The following is a 21,436-nucleotide window of genomic DNA, read 5'->3' as shown; positions in this document are numbered from 1 at the left end:
ACACATGGGATTAGAAATAAAGCCGGTCTTGAGTACTATCAAGGACCAGGTTTCAGCCTTATCGGCATTTTTTCAGCGACCACTTGCTTCACACTCTTTGGTTCATAGCCTTAATTAGGGGGTAACGCGGCTTAAAACCTCCGATTAAGTCGCCCCTGAACCCTTGGGACTTGAATTTAGTCCTGTCGGCATTACAGAAACAACCTTTTAAACCGATATAACATATTCCCTTGATCCTTTTTGATAAGGAAACTAGTTTTTCTGGTAGCCATATCTTCTGCAAGAATGGTATCAGAGTTGGCTGCTCTTTCTTGTAAAGAGCCATATTTAATTATTCACAAGGATAAGTTTGTATTGTGTCCTCATCCTAATTTTTTACCTAGGGTAGTCGCAGGTTTTCATTTAAACCAGGATATTGTTCTACCTTCATTTTTTCCCAGAACCCCGTTCTGCAGAAGAAAAGTCACTACATTCTCTTGATGTGGTGAGAGCAGTCAAAATCTATTTAAGAATGACAGATACGAAAAACTGATGTTTTTTTTGTGTTGCCTTAAGGTCCTAAAAGAGGACAGGCAGCATCGAAATCTATTATTTCTAAATGGATTCGACAAGTGATTGTTCAAGCTGATGGTTTAAGGAGGAAAGATCCACCTTTTCATATTAAAGCTAGGGCTGTTAGTGCTTCGTGGGGGTGCATCACCGAGATTCCATGGTTCAAATCTGCAAGGCCTGAACTTGGTCTCAGTCCATACTTTTTACCAGATTTTATCAGGTAAATGTAAAAAGCCATGAGGATATTGCCTTTGGGCGTAGTGTGCTGCAGGCAGCAGTATAACTCCTCTAGCCTCATGTTGTCCTAATTCTGTTGTGTCTCCCTCCCTTCAGTTGGCATTGCTCTGGGACATCCCACATAGTAACTACTATGGCTCTGTGTCCCGTCATGTACGATAAGAAAATAGGATTTTTATAACAGCTTACCTGTAAAATCCTTTTCTTTGAAGTACATAACGGGACACAGAGGTCCCGCCCCTCTTTCTAGTATACACGTGTATTGCTTTGCTACAAAAACTGAGGTACTCCCAGTAGTGGGAGGGGTTATATAGGGAACGGACTTCCTGTCTTGGGGCGTGCCAGTGTCCATCACCTGAAGGTGGACTATAACCCACATAGTAACTACTATGGCTCTGTGTCCCGTGATGCACTTTAAAGAAAAGGATTTTACAGGTAAGCTGTTATAAAAATCCTGTTTTTACAGTACTTCCTTAACCCTTTCATTGGCAGTTATTAATATCTTACACATGCTTGGTTTGATATCATAATCGTGGTATGTATTTTGTACCTATTATGCATTACGCTAGATTGCCCCTAAGGTTATTGAGGCTGCATTCACACCGGAGCGTTTTCAGCTCAAAAAATGCCCGAAAAAATGCCTGAAAAATGCCCAAAAAGCAAAATCCCATTCATTTCAATGGCACCTGTTCACATCTGAGCGTTTTGTCACCTGAAGCAAAACGCCTGAAAATCGCCTTAAGCTCAAAAAAGAATATGAGCTTCTTTGGGGCAGATTACAGGCGGTTTTCTGCTTTTTTTCATTGGTGATCTGCACGGCAAAAAAAGGCACAACTTTGAAATGCTCAGGTGTGAATGCAGCCTTAAAGTTTTGGGTGCCATTTAAGTATTAAACATCCATAATAGATGCTCCTCAACTTCCTCATGGTTTTTACATCAACACATGAAGGTGCAGTGCTGATCTGTTATTAGAGAATGTTTTGTTCAGAGCAAGTTCTTTTCATTGTCGCTTTTCTTAATTGTCATAGCATGTTAGAGATAATAGAAACGCCTGAAAATCCTTCTAAATAACCTTTACTTTTGCAGTCAGCCGTATAAAATGAAAGTCTATAATAAACCTGACCAGTTATTGCTTCTGACACAACAACATCTTAATTGATGGGAAACTGCATTTTTTTTAGACCATTTTATTTTAATTGTTTTTAAATGTTTATAACCTGATTTATTTATTTATTTTTTTAACATTTTACGAAGCATTGCTTCCATGTTTGCAGGGCATGCTGGGCTTTCTAAGAAAGCCTAGCACTCCCTTCATGCTTTTTTGGCAGTCTGTTAATTCACTAAAACACTGCATTCTGCTGGGAGAAGAGTTGAGACTTGTCCCTCTGACCCTTTCACGTCTATTTTTGGCAAAGCATCGGGCTGCTGGCTGCCCGCGGTAAATATTAAATGGCCATATGCAGTATTTCTTAATTGGCTATTTTAACTGCTTGCTTATTGGGTCAATTTCGAAATTTCTCATATACATATATGTTAAAATCTTTTTTTTTTTTCCAAAAAATTTACCTAGAACCCCCAAACATTATACATTTTCTGAAAGCAAAGTTCATAAATTACAGTACTCCAATAATAAAGTGGTGATTTGTTTTTTTTTTTGGTTTATTTTCACAGCTGTTATATCATGCCCTTCAGCTGGTGGCGTTTGCTGTTCTTGCCATTTTAATAATGAGGTTAAAATTGTTTCTTACACCTCACATGTGTGTAATGGCTTCCCTCGTATGCTCCGGACCGGTAAGAGGCATTGTGTGTTAAACTCTTAAAACGTATTCTTGCATGCATATTGCATAGATGGGGGTCCAAAGTACATCAAAATGCATAGTATGAATAAGTATGGTACAAATGTGCAATATAATATGTGTATACCACAGAAGCTTAGGACATGGAACATTTGGCTGACATGAACTGAATAATAGAAGAATAAGAAGCTTATCATCCAGATCAATAGTCGGACCTCCTTGAAAACAAAGTATCCAATAAAAAAGAATTCACTTTGTTCAAAAACAGAGAGATCATTCTTTGAAGATTACAACCTCTCCAAGAATTCTTTATCCTGTCAAAACCCATAAACTTTAACCTCTTAGGGTCACAATTGTTAACATTTTTAAAATGCAGTGATTAAATGGGTGTTTTTTTCAATCCTTTTTTTATATTACAAGTATGTGTCCATGAATTTCAGGACCCAAAGGACAGCATGTTCTGCCAATATTTTGGTATCCTCAATATCACTGAATGAGGCAGACATGTATGACCACACAAGTAGTCTACATGAGTTTGGGGGTCAGAAGAAAGGATGAGCTGCTTTCTTAAGGGTGGTGATTTCTTGGCGCACTTTGACAGTGCATGGGTTTTGACACATGAATATATTTATGAATTGCATATGAAATTGTACAGATATATTTAATTATGAAAATGGATTTACACTGATTAATTTGGTGTTAAAGTGAATGTAAAGCTTTATGATTTTGCACAGGGTAGCCCTGATTCCCCTTTTCTGGGATCCCCTGCAATCATCCCTCTCTCTTTTTCTCTCTCGCAACAATCCCTCCCTTTGTACTATTGTATTCTGAGGTTTCCCTGCCATCAGAATACAATGATCACTGCTGGCAGCTATAGCCAGCTGCAGTAATCTTATGGAAAAAAGGCCTGTTGCACTGAAGTTGATCAATAGATGGACTTCAGTACAACCAGCCTGCCCATAGATGGATCGAAATTCAACCAGTTCCTGCTGAACCGGCCTAATTTCAATTAGTCTATGACCAGCTTAAGAACTTTTGGACTTTCTTTATGCATATAAGACAATGAATGAATACAACACAAGAACCATGAAAGGATCATTATGTTATCAAAGGAGAAAAAGAAAAAAATGCTTATTGGTTGCAGATATAGTCAGAAGAGATGCATCTAAAGTTACACTGTTTGAAAATCTCTCTACTTAAAGTGAAACTATACTCGCCTTCAATTCAGCGATGCACCATCCCGGAACTCCCCTCAGGAGGCTGACATCTTTGGGTCTCAATCTCCTGCTGCTATCGTTGGCAGGGCCGAGATGCCATCACTCCTGTTCATGCACAGGAGTTCTGTCAGCTTCAGCATTGCCAAATTTGTGCATTGAGCTGTGCGTGCAGACAGGCAGGTAAGTAGTTTTAATGGTGAAGAGGCAAAGCATGTATCTTGCATTAAAAATCCTGCCTGTCCACCCATTTTTATTTTCGTAGTATAATGTTCCACTTTAAACTTCCACTATATTTGGTTAAATCAAAAAAATAAATCGGCACATTACCTTCAATGCAATGTGTCTCTTGTGCTGCTGTCATCTGGTTTAGTAGAAACCTTCCTCCTGACAGCTGCTAGTGTGAACCAGCCCTAAAAGATCCCCAAAAATGCAAAAAAGCACAGGACAGGAATATGGTATGGGACTGAAAAGCCATCTATGTGTACAACATGGCAGGGGCTTTTTCAAGTCATATATTTTGTTTTGTATTTTTTATATTATTATAGCTGTTTGGGTGGATCTTCAAAAGATTCCAGTATCCAGTGGTTATTCTTCTATTAGCATTGATGTCCATACAAGGCATCAGCAACATTCAAAGCCAACTAAATATAAAAGGAGAGTTCAGCAACATCGCTCAGGAAGAACTACTGGAATGGATCAACTCCAGTACAAAACCAAGTAAGTCTAATGCTTTTTTTTTTTTTTTTTTTACACTTATTAGAGTAACATTCACAAGCATACTAGGTTCTGCAAATAAAATACACACTTCTGTTTCAAAGTATAAAACAATAAACATGCTGGTCTTGTGTTTATCTCTGAACAAGGCATTGTCACATGAAGCTTGGATATTTCCCTTGTGCTACTGTGGGTTATAACAATGGGTAGTAGTTTTCTTTTACAGCTTAAGAACTTACCGAGCAGGTAAACTGGCATTTACCCAAAAATTGTCCATGCTATATAAGCGTCTCTGGCAAGGAGAAATAACAGTGTATTTTCTGTAACCCAGATGCTGTATTTGCTGGCGCAATGCCCACTATGGCAAGTGTTAAGCTATCAACAGGACGCCCCATAGTCAATCACCCACACTATGAAGATGCTGGTTTAAGGTAGGTTTTTCTTCTTTTTTTTTTTTTTTTTTTGGTTGGGCTTTTCAGTAGATTGATCAGCAGAGTTGCTTTTGGTACTAAAAATTATACCAGTGATGTTAATAAATGTCAGATGTTACCGGTAGCTCCTGCGAGCCCCCCTTGGCATGTAAGCTCGAGCTGTAATCCCAGAAGCTAAAACCATCATCTCTGGGGTTCTGATCGTTTTACTTCTCTGCCCCTCTTTTCCATACAGCAGTAGACCACTGCTGTAGCGATCTCAATCAATCTACACTTAGATCAGGCATGCAGGCAGGAGCTTGTGCTTAGCTGAAAAAAACGTTCCTCCCCTCCTGAAGACTCCTGGAATATATGACAAAATTTTTCATTTTTTAGAGAGCGAACAAAACTAGTTTATTCAATGTACAGCCGTAAACCTGCTAAAGAAGTAAAGAAAATCCTGATGAAAATGGGAGTGCATTACTTCATATTGGAAGACGGATGGTGCACAAGAAGAACAAGGTAATGTGAGGAAAAATTGACCAAGAAAAGGGGTGTGTGTGTGTGTGTGTGTGTGTGTGTGTGTGTGTGTGTGTGTGTGTGATAGATAGATAGATATACACTACTGTGCAAAATGTTTAGGCAGGTGTGAAAAAATGCTGTAAATTAAGAAAGCTTTCAGAAATAGACGTGTTACTAGTTTATTTTTTATCAATTAACAAAATGGAAAGTAAATGAACAAAGTGAAAGCCAAATCAAAACTTACTGTGACAACCCTTTGCCTTCAAAACAGCATCAATTCTTCTAGATACACTTGCACACAACTTTTGAAGGAACTTGGCAGGTAGGGTGTTCCAAACATCTTAAGAAGAACAGCATTGCGCAATCTGAGTGTAGTATATTAACGTATTTATTGTAGTGAAAAGACAAATGACAACTCACATTGTGACCGGTAAAATCAGGCTCATCACATAGTAAGGGCTTCTGGTGGACAGTCTCAGGGAACCACAGACAGACCAGGATAGGAACACTGGGTAGATGGATGGATACACCTGCAGGACCAAGAAAACACACCGGGGGGGGGGGGGGGGGGGGCGCCAAACTAAGTGCAGCATTAAATGTACTGAAAAACACAAGTAAATTGGCACTTCACATAAGAAAAAATTGTGCTTTTTGAATGTAATTTATGAGAAGCCTCTTCCTAAAACTTGCAGCCAGGAAAGTCCAGGCATCAGGCTGGATGACAGTTTAGATGAGAAAGTGCTTGCTCATGAATTACATACAAAAAGTGCCATTTTATATGTGAATATATTTTTCTCATTCTTATCTAACAGCATTTCTACACACCTGCGTAATGCCCCGTACACACGATTGGACTTTCCGACAACAAAACCATGGATTTTTGTTCTAAGGATGTTGGCTCCAACTTGTCTTGCATACACACGGTCACACAAATGTTGGCCAACAATAACGTACCTAGTGACGTACAAGACGTAATTTATATCTCCATTACGAACGCTAGTTAAATCTCTAGCTCGAACTTGATTCTCCAAGCATGCGTGGACATTTGTACGACGGACTTGTGTACACACGATCGGAAAGTCCGACAACAAGCCTTTGTTGGCGGAAAATTTGAGAACCTGCTAGCCAACATTTGTTGGCGGAAAGTCTGACAACAAATGTTCGATGGAGCATACACGAGGTCGGACTTTCCGCCAACAAGCTCACATCCAACATCTGTTGTCGGAAAATCCAATCGTGTGTACGGGGCATAAGACTTTTGCTTACATATACTGTGCAATATGAATTCTGGTTGGGTCGTATCTTTTTTTTTTTTTTTTTTTTACCAGGCCAAAGGTACATTATTTTAGGCTGTACACGGCTAAGGGTGTATCCTTTTATTATGAGAAAGTACACATATTGTTTAAAGTTAAAGTACATCTAAAGCCAACTTTTTTGACAAAAATTATATGTACCCTATTTAGTCATGTGAAGTGTGTTTTTTTTTTTTTTTAATTGGTTTACTTAAACTGACCACATTCTTCCAGCAATGTATTTGACTGTATGCGTGTCTTGCAGGACTGGGTGCAGCATGTCAGAGATTTGGGATATTGAAGATCCATCCAATGCTGGCAAGACTCCATTGTGTTCCATTTTATCCAAGGAGTCATTGCCACACTTCCCCACTGTTTTAAGAAATAATGTTTACAAGGTGTTAAAAGTTGGCATTTAAGTTAAAATAGAAAAAAAGGTTTCTTCAGGATTGCTATGTTTTGAATTTTATTGTAAATTCATTTTACAGATATTTGTAACCTGACATTTTTGTAACATAAACTATGCTATGCAAACCTTTATTGCTAAGAAAAACTTTGAAAAGTACATTACATTCTTATTGTTCAGAGAACTGCAATTGTTTTGCTTGGTGTTGCTGATTCCACATGTAAAGAGAAGAAAATCTGTATAAAGCTGCCTTAAATATTTTCAATTGGCAGAAGTTTTATTGACTAAGCACCAAAGAGAAAATTCAGTGTAAATATGTATGGAAAAATATGATGTTCTATTCCAGCAATGTTTTATGTAGCCTTGTAATATTTTGAAGCAGTGTATATATTGAGCTGTAGAGATCCCATTTAATGAGTGGTGTTATAGAGAAAGGGACTATTGTACCATGGTGCCAAAAAAAGGCTGAATGGTACATAACAAGAATACATTGCAGTGCCAGTTATAGAGCAGAAATGGCATTATGCATGCTATCATGCTCTGTACACAAATCTCCTTTAATTCTCAAAAGGTTATGTTATGGATATTTTTTTTTGTTTTGTTTTTGTTTTTCCTTTTCCTTTTGTGTTTAAAAAGAAGTCACCATAGGTTTAAATGGTCTCACTGATTGAACCTGTGAGAAGTGCACATACTCTTGACTTACAATCTTGCAATTGTGGATTTAAAAGAATCATACCTGTGCAATTGTGAATTTAAAAGAATCATACCTGAGAAAGACCTATTTATTATGGTATAATTGCCATTGAGTAATAATTTGTACTGACCTGCTGAAAGGTGGTAGCTGTAGCTAACTACACATTACGGCTGTTTACACCCTCTTCTACTAAAAGGCCTATTGTGCAATTATCACATATTGATTGGTAAAGAAAATTATTTCTACGATGCAAGAAATTGGATATTAGGATAAAATGACTCCCTATAGTGAATGATTCATGGCCATCATAGGCTGCTTTAGACCTAATACGCCATAAAAGTTAGCATGGGGAGTTAACTTGATATGGTCAATCTTGGAGACTTCAGAGAGTGAACCAATTTGTCTTGTGGTATAATAGCTGGCCTTTTTGGCTGTGACAGTATACTGCAGCCTGAATAAAATGGATCTTGCACGTACTAGTTCATTCACCAAATCCTCTGTTCATTCCAATCAGTACATATACAAGGTATTTTTCTAGCTGTATATGCATTTCTTTGTTAGGTCCTTAAAATGAATTTTTCTTAGTTGGTATTGGACACGGGATCTTTAGTCATTTAGATGGGTTAAACGCAAAAAAAGTTGCTGGCTTATCCTGTATATAGCCCCTCCCACACCTAGCTAGCCTTTGTTTTTTTGCTGTGGTATTTAGGTAATCGGCCTCTTCTCTCTACTGAGAGAAGATTACCTCTTTTCTATAGAAGTGCTCTCTGATGATTTTTCTATCAAGCGCTGGTGACGCCTCATTCTTGTGTTGGTTAATGAGTCTGCATACCAAGCCTCTTCCTTTTTTAGGTGTGCCTTCCAGCTGTCAACAGCTCCCAGCCCTCCTCCATTGGCACAGTGACACCAAGACCTTCCTGTCTCTCTCAGTAGTACAGGGCAGGAGTACTCCTCTGGGGACATTTAATGGTGCACGGCAGATCACAAGTGCAAGGGAAAAGGGTCAAACGACGTCACTACCTCAGACTCAGGTCATAGCTCCAATAAAGCTGGTAGATTATCTACACGGGGCCCAAGTACCCTTTATTCTAATATTTGCCTCCAATCTGACTCCTGCTGTCCCCTGGCTATTCTGCTGCACTGTCTGTCACACAGGTTTCCTCTTTCTTATCCGGAGACAAATTTTCTGCCACAGTATCTGATTTCAAGGGCAAAATCTCGGGTCTTATAGAGGCAATTGATGGCAAGGCTTGCACTCATGCCTCCCATTCTGAATTGGTATTTGAATTTGCCCTTAAGACAGACACACATTATCTAAAAAGGTAGCAGTAGTTTAGGAATCAGATCACAATAACACACCTGGAGTAAGATTTCTTCAAAGCTTAAATATATCACTGGTATCGTTAGGGTTTATACTCATGGATGCTGTACCCAGCCCTTGCTAGTATTACACAAGGGCAAGGTTGTTTAGAGGCCAAAGGGCTTTTTCATAATTGGGGTGGTCTCTTCCATCCACCTCAACCAGGACATTCCTTCCTGATGTCCTGCTGCAAAACATCCCAAGGAACTTGCTCTCCTCAGTCTTGACGTGGTACATGCTGTACCTCCATAGCTGTTGCCTCTTTTTTAGACAATTGGATTCCCTCCTTTTACTTTTTAAAAGCTGCTTTCTGAGTCTGTCAGGCCTTTCTTGACCCATTTGTTTACTTGGGCCTGTTGGTGTTTGATTGCTGTTAGACTGCTTTTGTACGTCCCATCATAATGACTAAAGATCCTGTTTCCCACACTGTACAGCTAAGGAATAAGGATTATTGACTTGTTAGAAAATCAAAAATGCTGACTCAGGCATAGGGTTCTTGGAGGGGTGCCCAGGGGGTGTGTCCAATCACCTGAAGGTACAAGCCCATAACCCAGGGTCTATGAATATCAAGCATGCCTTCTGTACTGTACAGTTAAGATAAAGGATTTTTGACTTGCCTGTAAAATCTGTTGCAGTACAGGACACTGGTCCGTCCCCTCTGTTCAGATCCCTATTGCTTACTACAAATTTGAGTCTAGCTGGGAGTGGGAGGCATTAAATAAGGGATGTGCCAGCAGCCTGCTTTTTGCCAGTGTCCAGTCACCCGAAGGTAGCTGTATGAAAACCATGGCTAAGGATCCCAATTTCTGTTTAAAAAAAAAAAAAACAAGGATCCTGCGCCCTGTACTATATTTTAGGAAAAGGATTTTACTGGTAAATCAAAAATCCTATTTTATTTATTTTGCGTTTATATAGTTTAGCCCATGAAATGTTACTTGGGATGGGGGAAAGGGGTAATGTAATTTAAAGTGGTTGTAAACTTCAAGCATGGAATATGAAAAAAGCTCATCCTTCTGTACTGTGTACTTGATTCTCTCTAAAGCAGTGAGAGTCATTTCTCCCTGATGCCTGGTTCTTCTATTATTAGCATGACTCCGTTTTGGCAGCTTTTCCCGACACCAGGAGTTAAAATGGTGCTGGGGGACAGAGCTGCAGCACTCAGCCTGTGACTTATCCACAGCTGTGCATGTTCACCATACTGTGTGAAGGTGATGTGTCCCTTCCCTCCAATCAGGGCGCAGAACTGTTGAATGTGTGAAGACTTCTGATCCCCATCCCCTGTTTTTAGAACTAAGGAGAAATCCTTTCCTGTTTGTTTTCAGAATGATCCACTGAAGAAATGACTGTAGATACACAGCTACAGCTTACGTAGGAGGATTTGTTTCATCTCTGTGTATGACCTGGGGCCAGTCACTTATCTGGGTGCTTGTGAGGGTTTACAACCACTTTAAACTGCAGCTAAAGGTCAAGCTCTAGGTGAGGCAGGTAATGGCTCCTTGGGTAAAGGCAGCCAAGCTGCGATCCTGGCTCACACACTGCCCACTTTTGGCCTTATCAAAGTGTGAGTATGACAGCAACCAGTTAGAACTGAAGGTTTTGACTCAAAAAGACAGGTGGTAATTTTTTTTTCTTGGGGGGGAGGATTATAGTTTTATTTCAAGGCAGCAGCAAGGGGAAACCGCAGGCCAGTGTTTGTCTTTAGGTGTATTTCAAAGTACTAAGGAGAACAACAATTCCTAAACACAATAGGCTAGCATACATAGTTGTAGGAATTTGGTTATTCCAATGTTTTGCTCTACAGATATGTATTCCATGTACTATAGTTCAAATGAAAAAACATAGAAAGTAAATGAGACCAGTGTTATTTCACCATGCAATCGTACATATTTACCTTGATTTTTATTTATTTACCTTGATAAAGGCCTTGCTGATTTATTTTGTTGGTTTGCAGTAGTGACCATTTCAGTAAGTGGTCGTTTAGTTTTCCTGTCTAGCATGATGATAGCTCCTGATAAAAAGGGATTTTACACTTTCTCTTCAGTATAGTTCCCTTTTTTCATCCCTCTGTGCTACATTTGGCATAGACCCCTTTCCTGCCCTTCAGTGCTTGCTGTGACCACACTATCACATCATTGTAGCTGGTTCTGCTTTGAGTGTTATGTCGGCATTGACGTAAAGCCTGTGCAAATCAATATAAAAAGAATAGCAATATGTGTCATTAGTGTAATTGCTGCTTATTTGGTGAGTGTTAGGTAGGTGGGGCCACCCTATGTTGTTTTTTTGGGGGGTATTTTCAATAAAGTAAAAACCTTTAACTGGCATTATATGTTATAACTTTCAATGGATACTGTGGACCAGAATATAAGCAGATATAGTGAGTGTCTGTAATGCCTTGGGGCAGAGAGGAAGCCATTTTGGGCTTACCCGTAAAGATTAAAGGACTAGTTTTGTACAGCAATCTATAGTCTGAGCTTTGTGCTCCATCTGTTTTGTAAAATCTGTGTATATACAGTATAAGCAGAAATATACAGGTAGAGTAAACGATTACTATACATAAATGCCAACATTACAACAGCATATGTGCAATAATTAGGAAGAATTCTGTTGTATCTAAACTCCTTTCTCAGATCTCTTGTAAAGTGTAAACCCAGGCAAAGGTGTTTTTTTTTTTTTTTTTTTTTTTTTCTCTGTTAGCTAGATTTTCCCCTCACTTTACTGTGAACTTGATTACGATTTCAACCAGACAGAAGTGAATTTGATATCTGCAACAGAAACACAGACAGGGATGTAAAAATGTAAAAAAAAAAAAAAAAAAAAAAAAAAAACCTGACATGGTTTCTAGCTTTCCCTATATTTCTGTCTGTGTTGCTGTTCAGTATTGTCTTTGGGTAGACAATGAGGTGGATTTACAAGGCAAAAAGACTGTGCACTCTGCAAGTGGAGTTGCACTCATTTTTCCCAGAGCTTAGTAAATATGGTAAAGCTTCACTTTGTAAAGAATACCCAATCAGGTGCAAGAAAAATAAAAAAACAGCATTTTTGCTTGCACATGAGTGGATGATGGAAATCGGCAGAGCTTTACCACATTTGCTAAGCCCTGGGGAAAATGACTGAAACTGCACTTGGAAAGTGCACAGTCTTGTGCCTTTAGTAAATCAACCCCAATATGTCTTGTTGGATAGCAATACAACCTGACAAGGGTTTTTATCCCTTCCCCACTCTATCAAAAACTAAAAGAAAAGGTTTTGACTGGGGATGCACTTTAAGGACAAATCAATGTACTCTGTGACCCTGTATGAATGTATGCAATATAGCAGACAAGTGCATAAATAAGCCTTTAATAAGTATTTGCTAAAGAAATGTTGACTTCCATGTGGCCTTTGATCTGTGTCCATTAAAGCTTTTTGCTTTTCATATGACCATATTCCATGTGACAGATTTTAAAAGACTATTTGATGTTAGGATTAGGGTGATTTTAATGTTTTGTTTTTTTTTTTTTACTTTCTGAGTGTAAAATCGAAAGTGGAAAGGTTCAGCTTTGGGTGCATTTGGGGTATCTCTGGAGCGTACATATGCATTGTCATTCACATCTGTGGGCACGAAAATTCATTCAGAAGGAATAGTATTTGTAATATTGTGTATACTGATGCCAGTTTACAATTTATGTTTAAAATAATTTTAATATAATATACTGTAACTTTATTCTTTTCTTTTTGAAAATATTTACTGTTGTACTAATTTTACTTGATGTTAGTAGAAGTGAAAGTGTACCCTGATTTCTCACATATGTATATATTTTTACGTAAGACTCTATATGGTGTACTCAAGCTATTTTGCTTTCATACATATGCTTCCTATTATGTGTCATTTATAGTTCTAGAAAATACACTGTGAATGCCCCTACCACTGGGATCATCTACAACAGCCTTTGTTGTACATTTTTTTTTTTATCCATTGTATAGTGTACTGCTGGGCATAAGCAGGGACGTTTGGGGCTTTAACATTTTGTACTATTTAGATGTAATGATCACTTATAACACCATTACACAATTATTGTGAAGAATGGTTATGTTTAAATTAATGGTCCAAAATAGATGATGCTTGAAGCAAACATTTACTTTGCACAGCCTGAATAAAGTAACAGGCATATTGGGGAGCAAATAACATAAGGCACCTAAGCTCCTACCTCACCAGCATTTCATTATTGTTCTAGTTTACCCCTACAAACCCTAAGCAATACCTGGTACTTCAAGGTGTTGGTGACCTGACACCCCCCCCCCCCCCCCCCCTCGCAAATCATTTCATTAAGTATTCAGTGCCTGAAGAACAAATTGCCATGCCTCAGTCCTGTCATATGTGGCTTTCATAAAGTCAGTAGCTGCGTAGGAATTTTAGGGGAACGGGCTGTGATTTGCAGATTGGGGCAGTGGGCAAGTAAAGTAGAATCAGGCTCATTATGGTGCCATTATGGTATTATGGTTTTCAAAGTCCTGGTTCATTTTAAATGTGAAATCATATAGTCTAACAATATTACAAATGTGTCCAGTGGTAGGGTCAGAAGCTTTTTCGGTTTCCCATTCATTTTTGACATTAATTAAGGAAGGGAAATCGTGATACTGCATTTTATTACTATTAGCTTCTGTTACTTTAGGTACAACTTGTTTTGACACTGCTTTCACCACTATTTAATGATCTCACAATTACAGCCTGTGTGTCAAAGGCAGCATTTGCTGGACAGATTATTCCCAAATGAATAACTAATAGCACCAATCTCTTGCCCAATAACTTTTACATCATTTGTGATTCCAGGAAAGAGCAGAGCTAGTCCGGACTTCCAAGGGCAGTCAGACATGCAGGCATGATCCAACTGTCACAAGTTTTTTCTGCAAACATGCCAGGGCGATCTGTGCGTGCACGTTTATTACTATGGAACAGGAGACCATCTCCTGTACATCTCAGGGATAAACCATCCAGATTGGCAAGGAAGATTCAGCCAGGTCACAACAACCAGAGGCAATTGTCGATCCTTTGGAGAGTCTGTACCTGCTGCTGTTTTTAATGTGACCCACTAAATAAACTGAATCTGTGCACATATGGTTAAGGCCTTCCTTCCCTCTGTTCAATAAGAAGAGGCAAAGACTGGCTAAAGTGCTCAGAGGGTACCCTTAAGTTGCATATTAGGCCAGGATTTGGCCTTATAGCCAGCTGTACCTGTGTGAGCAGATGAACAGCGAGATTCGGGAGTACATGGAACTGGCCAGATCAAGCAATGATCAACTTGGATCTAATTCAGTAAAAAAGAATACTCAATCTTAAGTACCACTATGCTGAAATCAGTTCAGCATGTATTCTGATTGGTTGCTGTTGGTTTTTGAGAGTTTATTACTCCTTATAGAATAAAGCCCTGTGATGTTTTTGGACACCTTGGGTTTCCCATGATTAAGCACCTCAGGGTGGATTGAAACGTGTTGGGGGCGTGGCCTTGTTGCTTGTTGGAGCCTGGGCTGAGGCTGTCATACACCACCTTACAGGGTTTGCTGTGATGTGTGACTTTTAGGACTTCCTTTCCCTATTAGAAGTTTTGAGCTGGGGCGAGCTCTGTCCTTGTCTGCACTACTAGCGGTTTCTCATGCAAGGGGACCTGGTGGAGCCTTGAGTTGCACCTGTCAGTGTTGTTGTGGGTAACTGATGGTCGTTTTAAATCACAATCCTTATGTGTGATCAGTATATCGGAGACTGACTGGTTGTTGAAGGATATGTTGCCGTATCATATGTAGACTTTTCAGTTTTATGAGAGATTATGGTAGCTTCTGTCCAATAACCACTTTTAACAGAATTGATCACAAACCAGGGCTACAAGCTGGTAGCTCATCAACATGCTAAAAAAAAATTTGTATATGGAGAATCTGTCACTTTTATTCTTGCTCCTGTATTGGCTGAGGATCCAGCCTGCATCAAAGGCTTCCTTCATCTGAAATCTAGGACTGTTACTACATTTGGAATGGGCATGTCATTATGGGAAGTTCCTTCTGTTCAAAATTTGTACTAGCCAGGAGTTGGATGATGGAACACAATTCAGTAAAACTATAAACCTCAGCTGTCATAGATAGGAAGTAATGGATTTCTTTTAAACCAGGTCTTAACTATTATACAGTATATGAACAGCATTGGCCTTTTTAAATGTTGGAACATTTAATTTTCTTAAAACTACTACATGGTTACTATTTATTATACCATGCAGAGTATGTAATACATAGAAGCTATTAAGATATCAAAAATAATATATTGTTTATTACCTGCATTCTGTTACAACTAGTAAAGAAAAAAACCAAAGAATGTTTGATGTACAATTAGCCATGTTGTTGATGTTCTTGGTGATGTCATCTTCTTAATTGTGAGAGACGGGGCCTAGCTTTTTTCTCTTGGCAAAATGACATGGTGACAGAATGAGATATGTGATGGTGAACAAGGGTTGCAACTTGCAGCCAACAGCAGTGGCGGCTGGTGGTATATTTTTTTTGGGGGGGGGGGCAACAAACAATCCCCTGCGTCTCCACCTCCTCAGCGGCCAATAGGATCGCTTCTCCTCTCGGCCAATCGGGTGACAGGTCTCAGGACCCATATGGATGCCCGCCACTGGCCAACAGTTATGAATATGGTACTGCAAAGAACAGTAACACAGTACACCTGGCTTTATAGCAGAAAAAAAACACGTATTTGAGTTTGCTCTATAAATGCAGGGGAATGCTTTGACCAGGCCATCTGCTTGAAAGGCAACTAAGCTCACCATTGTACTACTAATGAAAAGATTGCTATGTCAAATATGTCAAATATCCTTCTAGTATTTACAGAATATAATTGATGAAACTTTATAACTTAAGTTTTATACTTGATTTTACAACTTGTTTTCTTCAAGCCTTAAAACCAATATTTATTTTATCTTAAAAGTAGAATTCTGGAATCTTTAACTGCCCCCCCCCCCCCCCCCAACACCTAGTCTGAACAACCTGTGTAAGAAAGATCTGTATACTTACCTGTTTTTTAGGCCACTCCAGTCTGGTCATGTGATCTCCCCTGTGTCAGCCAGGGAAAGGAGACAACAGCTGGCAAAGCTTCCTATGGCCATCCATTGTCGGTGCTCCTCTCCCCTGTAGCCACTGACCTAAAAGGCAGATCAACATGAGTGACCCAGAACCAGAAAATATTTAAATATACAGAACATTCTTAAACAGGTTATTCAGCATAGGTGTTTGCAGGGGGAGGGAGCATTTTTGAAGTGAACCTTCGCCCGCAACCCCCCACTTTTTTTTTTTGTCATCCCGCTTACCAGGTGGTCAAATTGTGCACATTTCAGATACTTGCCCACTCAGAGGATCCAGCATTGTCCCACTGAGATCATCTTGTCTTCTGCCACCGCTCGGTCCCGTGATGCCATGTTGCATGTGATTGAGTGGCCCGCCGGCTCTTCTGGGCTCCCCCGTCACCCCTCCCAATGACGCCGCGCTAAGCACGCCCCCCTCTTCCTCCTTTCTGAATGAACAGCTATGCCTCCTGGGAAATGTCGAGTGCTTATTCCAAGAGTCACAGCAATAACTGTGCACATCCTTGCCCTAGGAAAGAGACTTGTATGGGGGGGCATATTTTCATTAAGAAGTAAACAACAAAAAGACAGCGCTATTCATGTGGTGGGAGGGGGGAGAAGAATGGGTTGATTAGAGGGAAGTTCCCTCAGGGTGTAAAGATCCATTTTTAGATTAGTTAGGGTTATCCTGAAGTCTGAAATTCTATTTTAAGCATTCGTTTTTTATTTTTTGTCAGCTGACAAACTTTTTAAAACAATACAGTAAATTCAATATGTAGCTTAAATAATGTATGTGTTACAATGATCTTTTTGTTACACTTAATGACAAATATTGAGCTGCTCTTTGCAACTATTTGCATTTAAAAGCAAAGTTTGTATTTCTTGTGTTTTATTAGTGCAATATAGGTGAAACATGTATTTTTTTATCTTCATATCTCCTAAGTGTTCTCATTGTACAAACTTTTCTTTTTGTTTTTTATATACATTCTTTTAAGTAGGCTTCAATTTGTTTGGAATAATGTGTTACAACATTCGGCAAAGGTTTTTATTATCTGAGTTTGTTTAATTCCTAAAAATGCTGCCAAGTGGTTGTCAGCTGGCTGTTTTGTTAAATGTTACATTATCTATTAAAAATATTGACTGTATGTAATATTCTTAGAGGCCAATACACTGTCTGACTGAATGCTGTTTAGTTAAAATGCGCTTCAATAAGGAATGTGTTAACAATAATACAAGAATATGATGCAGGCAATGCAAAAGGTGCTTTTATTTTATTTTAGTTGTCTTGTTAACCAGTATTTTAATGACTTTTGTGCATGTGCCAGAATGTTGTGTTTTTTTTTTTTTTCATTCATATTGTTTTACATAGGACATAATTTTGCATGCCTTTTTAAATATATCCATACATTTAATTTGTAATGTTAATACAATGTAGAGCCTGTGTAGTTAGTGCTGGACAAAACAAACTGCTGCAGGAGAAGTGGTTAAGGAAGGTGGATATGTTTTTTTTTTTTTTCTCAGCTATGTTAGCTTTAAAGTGTATTTCCACCTTTGTTTCAAATTTGAGAAAACGCCATGTTATCTGTTCTCATTCACACAGCATACCAAAAAAAGATTTAACCATTTCAGAGTGAGTCTGTCCTGGGGACAGGTTAAAGCTAGCCATAGATGGATCTTTTTTTTTTTTTTTTATTCAGCCAGCGGGCTGATTTGAAAAAAAAATCAATTGATTCCTTTATTCTCTTCAATTGTGTGGATAGATGAATCTTCCACGCTGAGATGTTGTATTCTGACAGCAGGGATCAGCCTAATTTCGATCCATCTAATGACTGACTATTGTTGAACGAGATTGTTGGAATTTTTTTCTCTATCAGCGGTCACACATGGATGGAAATTCGGCTGGTCCCTGCTGAACCACCAAATTTCGATCTGTCTATGGTCAGCTTAAAGTAGAACTACAGACAAATAATTTTATTTTGGATAGAGTAGGGAAAGGGTTATAACCCATCAGTTTATTTTTGCTATCTGTATTCCATTAGGGAGATTTCCTGCCACTTCCTGTCCCATAGCCAAAACAGGAAGTGAGTGGATATCCCTGCAAATTAGGGGAATCCATTGGGGGACCCCGGTTACCAGAACTAGTGCCCCCATTGGAAGATTTCCCCTAAATTACTTTTTTGGGGACAATCCAAAATTTTGGGAATTTCTTTTACTTTCAATGACAATGGTAAACAGGACAAATAGAGAGGGCAAATCTCCCTATTGGGGGCGCAGACAGCAATAAAACCTAACAGGTGTTCTAATCCATCTCCACTCTGTCCAAAATGAAAGAAAAAAAGGTTTGCCTTTTAGTTGTTCTTTAACCACTTCAATACCTTAGGGCATCATATAACGTCTTTGACTTTATGCGGGGATATCTGAATGATGCCTGCAGCTACAGGCATCATTCAGATATCATTATTTGCAGGCGGCGATTCTGTGCATGATAAGAACGATCACAGCGGCAGTTCCATCACTTGATCGTTCTTATAGGTAACGGGAGGGGACGTCCCACCCTCCCGCCGTCATCCAGGGCTTCTCCGAGCTCTCCCGTGCCATCGGGGGCCCGGAGAAAGAATCAGCCGGTGCCGGATGACGACCATAGAGATTTCCGGTGACCAGATGGTCCCCAGTCATCTCTATGACCGTCGGAGGCCCGGCGCGATGTTATGACATCACGCCCGGGTTCCCGGAAGTAAACAAAGCCGCGATCTTGTCTGTCAGCATGAGATCGGTGAATATTTTTTCTCGATCTCATGCTTTACTGCCTGGAGGAGAGATGTGGGGTCTTATTGACCCCGCATCTCTCCATAAAGAGGACCTGTCACAATAGATTCCTATTACAAGGGATGTTTACATTCCTTGTAAGAGGAATAAAAGTGATCAAAAAAAAATTTTTTTTTTAAAGTGTAAAAATAAAAAAAAAAATTAAACCGCCCCTGTCCCCAGTAGCTCGCGTTCAGAAGCGAGCACACAAGCAAGTCCTGCCCACATATGTAAACGCCGTTCAAACCACACGTGAGGTATTGCCCCGTGCATTAGAGCATGTGCAACAATTCTAGTACTAGACCTCCTCTGTAACTTTAAACTGGTAACCTGTAAAAATTTTCAAAGCGTCGCCTATGGAGATTTTTAAGTACCGAAGTTTGGCGCCATTCCATGAGTGTGCGCAATTTTAAAGCGTGACATGTTGGGTATCTATTTACTTGGCGTAACATCATCTTTCACATTATACAAAAAAAATTGGGCTAACTTTACTGTTTTGTTATTTTTTAATTCGTGAAACCGTTTTTTTCCCAAAAAAAGACGTTTGAAGAATTATTGCGCAAATACCGTGCAAGATAAAAAGTTGCAATAATAATTTTTGGGGGTTCTGAGTAATTTTCTAGTAAAAAAAGATGATTTTTTACATGTAGGAGAGGAGTGCAAGAATAGGCCCGGTATTGAAGTGGTTAAAGTGGTTCTAAAGGCAAAATATTTTGTATCCTAATGCATTCTATGCAGAAGGCAAAAAACCTTCTGGGTGCAGCTCCCCAGCCCCCCTTATACTTACCTGATCTCAATCAGACGATGTGCATGAGAGCAGCTGCTCTCCCGGGTCTCTCTCTCCTCATTGGCTCCTGCTGCTGTCAATCAGTCAGCCCATTCCCAAGGGGAGCAGCTCGGGAGACAGCCTGCTCAAGTGCCCCCATTGCAAGAGGCTTGTTAGTATAAGGTGTTTGTTTATTTTTTTATTTTTTTATTATTGTAACTTTTACAATCACTTTAAGTATCCTCTCATTTAACATACCATGCAAGAAGCCTAGCTTCTAAACCATTAACCCCTTTGTTAGGACAGACAGTTTTCAAATCTAGTTTAAACTAATAATTAAGGTCTGCATGCACAGCACAAATACGGCTAATTTTAACAAACATAGTTGCCCAGCCCTCACTAAACAAAGAGAACTAGTAGGATTTGACAGTGCTGGATTTTCCAGAACAGAACATCTAAAAAAGGTACTACACTTTTTAAATAGTTTTTTTTTTCCATGTGACTGAGAACTTGTAACAAACTTGTAACAAATTCAAAGTAGGTCTCATGCCACAAGGTTTGGCCCCTGCCTGGGCTAATTTTGTATACTAATGAAAAATGTAATAAAAAAGATTTTGCAAAAAAAAAAAAAGTAGGTCTCATGCCAGTTTGGCTGCAAAAGTGGAAATACACCACCTAAGTGTTTTTTTGAAGATAACCGTAAGCCCTGTCTCATGTGTAAATTGACTCCCGTTTCTGGTAAACTCCAGCAGTTTAATTGTCCACACCAAAAAAAAAAACTGATGTAGAGGGGTTTGCTTTCATGGCGATGCCAAGAGGTGCTGAATGATAGTTTAACATGTCACACCTACTTTTACAGCCTATCTTGGTCGCCTTGCCATAAGAACAGTAAAAATGTTACAAAGGCATAATACATTAGAGTACTTCTAATAACACAAAAGAACCCAGTCAAGTGTCAGGCTTCCCTAACCTCTTCTTTTCCAGTATTTGCTTAGTACAAATGTGGTAGTATGTGTTTTTAAATCATTTCCTGTATAAAGTTTAACAATATTACATTTTAAGAAATAACATCTGAATTGAGAGCAGTATTTTCAGATTGTGAACTTACAGAACATTTTAAACGTTTGCATATTTTCTATAATTGTGTATAGATATTTATTTCTGCCTCAAGGTGTTAATTAACTACAATAATATCCTTGAGTCACATCAATTTTGAAAATTTAGATAACCTACACAGAAGCAGAAACAGCAGAAACCTTGATATACATGTGTATTAAGCATTTACACATTTTGCTACTGTAGCAGAAGAGTATTTTTATGAAATATGTAATAGTTTGCATATCTGTATTAAAACATCCAATAAAATGTCTTCTTTCTAAAACTGTCCTTTTCTTTAGTCAAATAACATCTTACTGTTTGTTATGAGTGAATACGCTTCACACAGCAGCCTTGCTCTTTCTGCTTTTATTATTGAATCTATTATTTTGCATGATTTGTAGGTCACTTTCTTATAAAAGCATGCAGATTAATAAATGAGATGTGCATTTTTTAAAATCGGAATAAAGTTTATTAACAACTTTTAAC

At 38.9% G+C, this 21,436-nt stretch overlaps 1 protein-coding gene across 1 annotated transcript in view; it reads left to right on the top strand.

The window, feature by feature from the left end:
* The window catches only part of DPY19L1 (dpy-19 like C-mannosyltransferase 1), a 123,191-nt gene extending 101,958 nt beyond the window's left edge, over positions 1-21,233 (top strand). Inside the window, exons 19-23 of the mRNA XM_073630473.1 lie at positions 2,461-2,580; positions 4,348-4,519; positions 4,848-4,947; positions 5,323-5,448; positions 7,006-21,233. Of these exons, the coding sequence (XP_073486574.1) occupies positions 2,461-2,580; positions 4,348-4,519; positions 4,848-4,947; positions 5,323-5,448; positions 7,006-7,159 (672 nt within the window). The 3' untranslated portion in view covers positions 7,160-21,233. The remainder of the gene's footprint in view (positions 1-2,460; positions 2,581-4,347; positions 4,520-4,847; positions 4,948-5,322; positions 5,449-7,005) is intronic.
* Positions 21,234-21,436: the final 203 nt, after the last annotated feature.

This window comes from Aquarana catesbeiana, linkage group LG05, assembly GCF_042186555.1.
Source record: "Aquarana catesbeiana isolate 2022-GZ linkage group LG05, ASM4218655v1, whole genome shotgun sequence".
Lineage (NCBI taxonomy): Eukaryota > Metazoa > Chordata > Amphibia > Anura > Ranidae > Aquarana > Aquarana catesbeiana.
Note: the sequence above shows the minus strand (reverse complement) of the source record. Positions and strands in the feature narration are given on the sequence as shown.